This window comes from Otolemur garnettii, unplaced genomic scaffold, assembly GCF_000181295.1.
Source record: "Otolemur garnettii isolate 467f Iridium unplaced genomic scaffold, OtoGar3 scaffold00037, whole genome shotgun sequence".
NCBI lineage: Eukaryota > Metazoa > Chordata > Mammalia > Primates > Galagidae > Otolemur > Otolemur garnettii.
The window spans coordinates 11769315-11779616 of NW_003852432.1; the positions used below are offsets into that span (position 1 = coordinate 11769315).

A 10302-nucleotide genomic window follows, 5' to 3' on the forward strand; every position below is an offset into this window, starting at 1 on the left:
GCACGCTGGTGAAAAAAAATCTTTATTTGGTAAGCCTTTGTTGACAAATTTGCATATTCCAGTTCATCCATAAAAGATTCTTTCCAACATCTGGTTATCTCACACTCCCATCTAGTGGAAAGCAGCATATTATCCCACAACAGCATGTTCTTACTTTTTGTTCTTTAGTTAACATAAACAATGTAATTATGTATAAAACGATCACACTGTTCTTGGATCAAGCTTACAATTATCTTCCAAGGGGGAGAAAATGATGGGGTGAGAATTTAGTTCTTACTATAGCTAAACGGATCCTTATATGGCTGTGAACTACAGGGTGCATCCTAATTACCAGCAAGGTGATGCCTAAAGTCTTGGGGCTAGGTCATGGGCACTGGACTTTCTTTGGAACTGTTTATGATCTAGTTTCACGCCAGTCCATGCATACCACAAAATAAGGAGGGTCAGATTAAGAACCTGAAAGACAACAGTCAAAGAAATAGGTGAAATAAAGCCTGCTGGTTTCTAAAGCATGAACTATGCTAAGCTGTAGTAGTTATATGACAATGTTACATATAAAGAGTTATACATATAACAATAATGTAAGAGCTATCTCTATAATTTTTCATTATTTACCTTGGATATTCTTGGAAGGATTCACATTCTGAAGAAACCTTCATGTCCCTACCTTCTGCTCAATCACCCAACATACTTTTTCAGCATGTAAAATTGCTTTTAAAAATTACTTTAAAAATACCATTAAGGAACTTTTAAAGTCATTTGAAATCTACTGAATAAATTTATTAAAAGGAAAACCTTGCTGAGGAATTGGAGAAGAAATAGATACCATCATTACCTTGGGATTCAGGAGGTGGCCTGAGAATGAGTGGATTTCAGACTAAAATAACCTACATTCTATCCTTAAGAAAATGAAGGACTTTTAAATAGTTTTATACACATATAAAACAAAAACTAAAACAGGGCATGAGTGAGCATAGTACCACATGCAAGGGCCTACATTTGTGAGGTCTATGTATTATCTTTCTTCAGATGATTCACAAGTAACTTTTAACAACATACAAAGACAAATAGTTTACATTGAATAGATTTATTTATACTACACGAATTTGATATCAGTTTTTCAGAAATACAAGACGTCCATACAGTTCATGTGCAATTTACTATGTTAAACTGTTTTCAATTGCACACGAACTTTACTTTCACCCTTTATATAAATCAGTTACCACATATAATGCAATTGTCAAATCTAAATTTTCTAAACTGTCGTACAGAGTAGTTCTTCCCAGACTCCACATGGAATGGCAATAAAAGTTAATGGCAATAAAAGAAGGACAGGGATTCAGAATCAAATTATTTTTAACTCTTTTTTTATGACTTTTAAAAAACATATTCAAAGGTGGACTGGTAGATTGATAAGCTCTGTGGAGGGAAGAGAATTGTTTATAATAAAAAGTAATTTGCACAAAAAAGTTCAGTATCATTACAAGGTAGATATGTGAACATTAATATGCATGGAAAATCAAAACTGTATGTTCAACTTTACAACTTTGGACTTCTTGAGTTACTTTCAAGAAAAACAGAGAAGGAGAACCAAACTGCCAAATATATTGCCTCAGAAAAATATATATTAGTTTATAGTTTTAAGTGAAAGCAATCAAGAAACTATCCCTCATCTTCCCAAAAGAGAATTCTTTTTGTATCACTATTTCTGAAAACTGTTATTTTTCTAAGGCAAGTAGTAGAAACTGGAGTGTTTTGACAAGCTGCCACCAGTCACAGTTATTTAAAGTCACTGACACTACTACAAACCATAATTCAAAAGAGCTGCCCTTTTCTAATAGGGATACACATATATGGACTTACTCATGGGCCTCTGTTATAAAATTAAACACAAATATTAATCCATTTATGGTGGGGAACTTTTAATTTTCAGCCAGCTCTAAACCAATCAGAAATTTTGAAGAGATGTATGTTATTTTTAAGTAACTTTCAAAAATAAAATGCAACTGTTTTATTCAAACGATGTAACAAAGGTAAGGCAGAACAATAATTGTTACTTAATAAGATAAATGACCTATGGTTGCAATGATATTAACTATACTTTCAATATGAAATAATTGGCTATATATATATACTTCTTGAACCTTGGGTTTATGTCATATATTTCATAATAGCTCTAAAAACTACTTGAAAGTATGTCCAGCAGACAGTAGCTCTTATTGGGTATGTATCAGGCTTCCTCATCTTTTCATCTTCCTCTAGTTTTGAAATCATGGGCGTTTTGAAGAAGGAGTGAGCTCACAGCTAAAGGACGCCACTGTCCACAAGGATACCTGTGTCCTAATAATCACTCTGCAGAGAAGATGGTCAGGAGGTTTAGGCACAATCAGGTTCATAAACTGCTGAGGTAAACAGCATTTTAAGATGGCCCCTATCCTGGTGTTACTCCCATGATTATGTTATTTCATATGACAAATGGGAGATTCTCCAGGTATAAATAATCTAATCACATGAGCCCTTAAAAAGCAATGAATTTCTACCAGCCAGAGGAACAGGGAAGTCAAAGAGATCTGAGGTGCAGGAAATATTCTAAGCACCGCTGTTGGTTTTGAAGGTGGAAAGAGCTGTATATCAAGGAATTCAAGTGGCTTCCTGGAGTTGAGAGCAGCTCCCACCTGACAGCCAGCAAGGAAACAGTGATCTCAGTCCTCCAACCACAGTGACTAAATTCTACCAACAAGAATTAGCTTGAAAGTAGACTCTTCACCAGAACTTTCAGAAAAGAACCTAGCCTGGCCAAGACCTTGATTTCAGTCTGCTGAGACGCTTAGCAGAGAATATAGCTAAACCAGTCTTGTTCCCCAAACTTCTAAAGAATAGATGGATGTTGAATTAATTAATGGGTATTGTTTTAACCTAGTAAATTTGTAATTTGTTATGCAGCAATAGAAAACTATCACAAGTACTTAGTGGCATTTGACATATAGAAATGATTTATAGATTATGTTTTTATTAATAACTCAAGGACTCAAGTCATTTTAACTTTCTTAGGTTTCATTTCTTTGATTTGTAAAATGAGGTTTAACTAGCTAAGTTACAAGTTCCACTCTCAAAAGTCTAGGGACGTTTAGCTTTCTGCAACTGTGATGACATATCTTGATCTGTCACCATCCATTCACCTCTCCAGCTGTGTTCTTCATGCTTCAGTACTCTGTGCTATGCCCCAGGAGGCTGGCCCCTATGGACACTATCATTAGGCTTCTTTGTCACTAGCACTGGGGCAATGGCTTCCTACAAGTGTGTAACATGATTAAGGGACAATGAGCCCTAACATAAGTTGGAAGCAGAAGGAGGGAGTGCTATGAATTGAATTTGTCCCCTCAAACTCATATGCTAAAGCCCTAATCCCTAATGTGACTTTATTTGAAACTGGGGATCTTAGGACATAATTTAGGTTGAAAGAGGTCATAAGAGAAGGGTCACAATCTAATAGAATTGTTCCTCTTATAAAAAGAGGAAGAGAAATCTCTCCCTCCTTTTCTCTTCACACGCATCAAGGCAAGGCCACATGAACATACGATGGGAAGGCAGCTGTCTACACAGTAGGAAATGAACCCTCTCCAGAACCCAAGCATTCTGGCACCCAATCTTGCACACTGCAGCCTCTAGAAGTACAAGAAAATAAATTTTTATTTCAACTACCAAGTCTATTATGTAATTTATGTTATTTTGTAATAACAGCCTGAGCAGCCTAATAAGGGGTAATAAGATTGTCAGAGGCAGTGCTTATGCTGAGACTTCTTTCTTACTGTTAGGAGGCAGAAATTTTCAGATAGAAAATACATGCAATAAAATATAATAAACACAGGCAAAGAAATTTCAAAGCAAAGCATCTATCAAGGAAATAGAGCACAGGGAAATTGAGAGGGAGCGGGAGAGGCTGGAAAAGCAAGCAGAGACCAGATTTTGAGATGTAACACGAAAGGCCAAAGACTGTGCACAAAGGATCATTCTTGTGGTTGTGTGGAAGGCCAGACAGATAAAGAGGCAGAGAAAATTTAACTGTGAGTTTTGAAATGTGCAGCATGAAGCCTCTGAGTCCTAAAACAGGGAACACCAAAAACATGGAGAAGGTGAAGTGGCTGGGGTCCTTATACCCCAAGTCAACATCAAGCACAAAAGTTCTATAGCCTTAGACTAGACCTGGAATCTTTGTTACACTGAAGACAACTCATCTAGAATATTTTACTTCAGATTTGTATGAAAAACTGCTGCATCTGTAGGTCAAAGGCACCTGTCTCAAGTCTTCCAGTTATGATGAAAAAGTCATGAAATTTATCAAGAATTTTAACTAAGAGAGCAATGTGTTTAGACTCATGCCAGGAATATGACAGAACTACTAAGAAATACCATCTGGAAAGACTGTTATCAACCCAGTGAGTTTAGAGGCAACATCAAAAACCTTAAACTTGTGTAGCTCTTAGATTCTCAGATATGCCCAGTTCATTAACAGTCTGTGTGATGAAACTAAAATGAAAAGGTGATTTTCATGCTATGGAGATCTGTTCTTGTCTGACATATTTTTGTCTGAAAATATCAGACTAAAGTGATCAGCAATAGGAAAATAATATAGATTAAAACTAACCTGCTTCTGAGAAAAAGGTCATATTTCTTAGGAAAAAGCTTTAAAAATCTTACTAGCAGTTTTTGCAAATTGTATAGCTGTACTGGAAAGAATACAGGCTAAGTATCCCTTATCCAAAATTCTTGGGATCAGAAGTGTTTCAGATTTCAGATTTTTTTGCATTTTGGAATATCTGAATAATCATAATGAGACACCTTGAATATTGGACCCAAATCTAAATATGAAATTCATTTATGTGACATATACACCTTATAAATATAGGCTGAAGGTGATTTTGGCAGAGTATTTTGAATAATTTTGTGCAGGAAACAAAGTTTTTACTGATTTTGACTGTAACCCCTCTTCATATGGTAATAAGTGTGCAATTTTTGACTTATGGAGTTGTATTGATACTCAAAACATTTCAGATTTTGGAGCAGTTAAGATTTCAGATTTTTGGGTTACAGATTCTCAACTTCTATTATTCTTAAAACGGTAAGGCAAAAACTACATCCAGCAGAGGGCAGTGCAGCCTTCTGTGAAGTCAAGTGGTAGCCAGGACTGAAACCAGTTTGCACATCAAGAGGGTGAAATGCTCTAGTCCATGAAAACTATTTTGAGTTCGGGGACTTTAACTGATTGGAACATGACAGATATATTGCCTATATGTCCCTCGAAAACTTAGCACAAAGAAGACTTTATTTAAGTTTGTAAGAACTACCAGGAAAATTTTAGCTCCCTAAAAATAAAGAATAGTATCATTATTTCTTGAAGGTTTCCATTGCCTTCATTTTTTTCCCTTAAAACCTCTTAAATAAGATAGCTTTTAGAGGAGCCTAACATCCAAATTTTATTCACTCATACTCTCCTTTGTTCTATACTGTACACAGCCCAAATGGCTGATGAAATTATTTAAAGAGTTTCCTGTGAAAATGTGTAGTATGGAATTGGGTCTCAATGAGATTCTAACAAGGCAGCTGCCATCCTAAAATTGTACCGTTGATTATTTCTTCTAACAAAAATATGCTGGTTCTAAGTTTGAGCAGACTTGTGAACTACCACCTGACAACCATTGATTAAGAACATTTATGTTATTCATAAATATAGGTTTTAAATACTGATTTTAGATTTATATGATAAACATATTACCTTAAAAATGACATATAAATAAGATGTACATATAAAATTCTTATTATTGATCCACTTACACTTGTCTTGCATTATATATGGACTTGATTCAAACCAAGATACTACAATAAATTACTTTTTTTCTTTAAGGCTGGGCACACTGGCTCACGTCAGTAATCCTAGCGTTCTGGAAAGCCGAGGTAGGTAGATTGCTTGAGCTCACCGAGTTCAAGACCAGCTTTGGCAAAACCAAGGCCCCATCTCTAGTAAAAAGGATGAGGCAAGAGGATCGCTTCAGCCCAAGAGTTGGAGGTTGCTGTGAGCTTTGATACCATAGCACTCTGACAAGGCAACAGCTTGAGATTCTCTCAAAAAAAAAAAAAAAAAAAATTCAAGTATTCCTAAGTTTTTAAGTAGTAAATTTACAACTGAAAAATTTAAAGAGATCTAAATTCCACTTATTTCTTGAGACAAAGATGTGAATATTCAATTTAGCATTCATATTTATTACTTGTTGAAAATGCAGAGCCGAACTGTGAAGTTACCAATTTTTTGGAATAAAAATTAAATTGTTAAACAGTTGCAGAAGATTACCACAAATTTATTTACCACTCAGAAAGACATACTCGCATTGCAGACTTAACAGGAAACCTGAAAGACAATAAATAAATCAAACAACTCTAAATACGGTTCTTATGGTCTAATTCAGGGGTCTTCAAACTTTATAAACAGGAGGCCAGTTCACTGTTCCTCAGAATGCTGGAGGGCCAGACTGTGGGCCCTGGGACAAGTCAGCTGCTAAGCAGGACAGGCAGTGGCAGCAAAAACACCCAGCGGGCCGGATAAATGTCCTAGGTGGGCTGCATGTGGCCCGTGGGCTGTAGTTTGAGGACGCCTGATCTAATTCACTCAGTTAAATTTGGTGTTATGAAGACAGACAGCTTCGCGTATTTTCATTTCTTTAAAAAGAAATTAACAGGTCTACAACTTAGCAACCATGCCAAAGGACTTAGAAGGTATCTACATTGCCTGAAAAAGTATTGTTCAAAAGTGTGAATTACTAATGTAGTTATAGTTTTCAAAATTATACCTCCAGAAGTGCAGTTCGAATCCTTCACATTTCTCTTTGCATTTTAAACAGGGGGCTCCAAATCCTTGCTCATGACCTAAGCCCATCTGTTAAGGAGAAAACAACATGAATCTATTATTACATTTTTTAAAAATCTAAAAAATTCAATAATTGTACTTCTAATTCCACTTACTACTTGTGTTGATTAAACTTTCAAACAAATCTTTTATGAGTATTACAATGTTTAGACAACGATGATTTCCAGGTATATATACGGCAGCTCCAAGTACATACATAACATACTTGTTATATTCTTACTGCTTTTTATCATGAAAAGAACACTGGAATGTAACTGTACAGAAGACTGCAAATGCTGCAAGTTACACAAAGTCATAAATTTATGTCTCTGGCCAGGTCATGCCCTCAACAAAACATGCACAGGGAACAGGACCCAGCTCAGGAAAGCAAGTATGGCCCTAAAGAACATCTGCAGCAAACAAAGAAATGTATGGCAGGCCTTAGGAATTTCAGCTAAAATAATGACATATTATGATAAATGTAATATTAATAGTAACAAACATTTATTGAAAGCCAGTGCTATGGCATGAATGTTTACATTCCTCCCAAAATTCATGTTGCAACTTAATTTCCAATGCAACAGTATTTAGAGGTTGGTCTTTTATGACATTATCAGGGGATTAGGCTTTGAAAGCTCCAGCCTCATGGATGGGATTAGTGCCCCTATAAAATGGCTTGAACAATTACATTTGTCCCTTCCATCTCTTCTTCTCCTCAAGCAGAAAGCAAGCCCACACTGAACAATGAATCTGCTGGTGCCTTGATTTTGGATTTCTTAGCCTCTACAACTGTGAGAAATAAATTTCTATATTCATAAATTACCCAGTCTAAGGTATTTTGTTATAGCAGCAGGAATGAACTCAGGCAAGAACAGAGACTTAAGTGCTTTACTTACCTTACCTCATTAAAATCTTACAAAACTTCCTAAAATGTTTATACAGTAGGCAGTATTATTTTCATTTCAGAAATGACAGAGAAAGAGAAAAGGCAGAGAAGAGATTTGGGTCCAAGTCTTCTTAACTCCAAGGCCCATGCTCTTACACCCAGGGTAAGGTGAATGGCTGTACTATGGTACTATGTGAATGGCCCTTGCTATGGTCAACCATCTTTGTTTCTTTACCATATTAAGTAATAATCCTTGGGAACTTACTGAGAACAGGCAGGCATAGGTGGGGAAGGACACAAGATGGCAATACACGCTCTTTTCCCCAAATAAAGAGCAAAAATATCTGGAGTAGAAAGATCGCCTGACTTTGTATCAGCACAGTAGCAAACCACGGTGATCAGATTATTCCGTATTTTAAATATCACATTAGTGAGTGTGACAAATTAATTACTGGCTAGTGTCTAGAGTAGTTGTTCAAGAGGAACAAATAACAGATCTTTTTCAATGTCCCTCTTCTGTAACATTACCAAGTTATGTGCCATCAAAACCACATTGCAACCTGTTCCTTGAAAGACTGACCTGACATGGCCTGAAGTGAAGCTCTTTCATTTTTGTTCTGAAGGAAATGACCACATCCTCTTACCCTCACCAAGGCCATGTTCAAACCTAGCTTGTCTAGCAGGCTGCTAAGGAGAACCCACATTATTATTATATATTTTTTTGAGGCAGTTTCACTTTGTTGCCGTTGGTAGAGTGCTGTGGCGTCACACAGCTCACAGCAACGTCCAACTCCTGAGCTTAAGTGATTCTCCTGCCTCAGCCTCCCGAGTAGCTAGGACTACAGGCACCGGTGACAACACCCAGCTATTTTTTGGTTGCAGTTTGGCCAGGGCCAGGTTTGAACCTGCCATCCTCGGTATATGGGGCCGGCACCCTACTCACTGAGCCACAGGAGCCGCCCTGAACCCACATTATTTTTAAGTCACACCATCTTAAGCATAGTCTGCAAAGTATACAAACCTGTCCAGAATTTGCTAACTTTATCACCTTTGCCATGTATATATCACTAGTTTTCAAAAGAACTGAAATTCTCTAAGTTGTATATTTAACATTCTCTAATTGATATATAAACCCTAAACGTTTTTTTAAGGAATGGAATTATTTGTCACTGACAATCACAGTACACATAATGGAAATAAAGTGGGTTAAACAAAGACAGAGGCAGATTGAGTTTTCTTGTCTTTTCTAAGAGCATTATAACATTCTAAGTAAAATGAAAAGCAAATCTAAAAAGCTGTATTCTTAGGCTGTGCATGGTGGCTCACACTTGCAATCTTAGCACTCTGGGAGGCTGAGGCACATGGATTGCCTGAGTTCACAGGTTCTAGACCAGCCTGAGCAAGAGTGAGACCCCCATCTCTAAAAATAGCCAGGTGCCTGTAGTCCCAGCTACTTGGGAGGCTGAGGCAAGAGAATCATTTGACCCCAAAAGTTTGAGGTTGCTGTGAGCTATGAGGCCACAGCACTCTACCGAGGGTGACAACGCAAAACTCTTATCTCAAAAAAAGAAAGAAAAGAAAAGAAAAAAATTAAAGGCTGTATTCTTTTTCAAGCCTTTTCTAGCTTTCCATTATAGGAGAGTTAAGCCTTAATCTGCCTGGTATGTAAATTTGCTCCATGTATCTCTTGGTACATAAACTCCAATCCCAAATGAAAATTAAGATTACATTATTAAGGTTTAATCATATAGCTTAGTTTAAGTCAGAGGCTTTTTTTTTTTTTTTGCAGTTTTTGGCTGAGGCTGGGTTTGAACCCGCCACCTCTGGCATATAGGGCCAGCGCCCTACTCCTTTGAGCCCTAAGTCAGAAGCTTTTAAACACTCTGGTACATAACTCTCAGTAAGAAATGCATTTCATCTTGTGACAGAATTTGCTATACAAGTACAACCTTATGTGTTTTATAAAACCCTGAGATCTGCTAGCTAGAACTAAGTACACTCCATTGTACTTTATGTACTTTTTTTAACACTTTATGTTAAATGGCCACCTAAACAAATTCTTGCCTGCCTTCAAATCTCAATTCCCTGGTCTGAGCACAACTGGGCTTAATAAAGGACTGCAATCATACTGGAACACTACCATCTCATTCTCTATTTTTGAATGCAACTTGAAAGTTCAGCTAATGTAACTCAAACCTTAGTCAGCAGAGTTTTTACACTAAGCCTCAGTGTAGCTCACGGTTGACTTACAAAGTCAACCTTGCAAGAGAACAAGTTATTTTTTTCCTATTCACTTTTCATCTTCCTAGAATGGTAATCAGTGTATCTATTAGAATTATTAAAACCAGTGGTATTTCATGAATATCTACGCTTTCGTGAACATTCTTTTTCTGAACAGGACCAGGTGCCCTCTAGTGTAGGAGATTAGGGAACTAAAACCCAGAGAGGAGAGATGACTAGTTCTCAGTTGCTTAGCTAAACTGAAAGCCAGGGTCTGGCTCCTGCTCCGTGTTCTGCA

General features: G+C 36.9%; 1 protein-coding gene across 1 annotated transcript in view; it reads right to left on the reverse strand.

Annotated features, from left to right (window-relative positions):
- TES (testin LIM domain protein) overlaps positions 1 to 10302 on the reverse strand; it is a 42200-nt gene that overhangs the window by 11847 nt on the left and 20051 nt on the right. The window contains exon 2 of the mRNA XM_023513227.1: positions 6843 to 6928. Within this exon, the coding sequence (XP_023368995.1) occupies positions 6843 to 6928 (86 nt within the window). The remainder of the gene's footprint in view (positions 1 to 6842; positions 6929 to 10302) is intronic.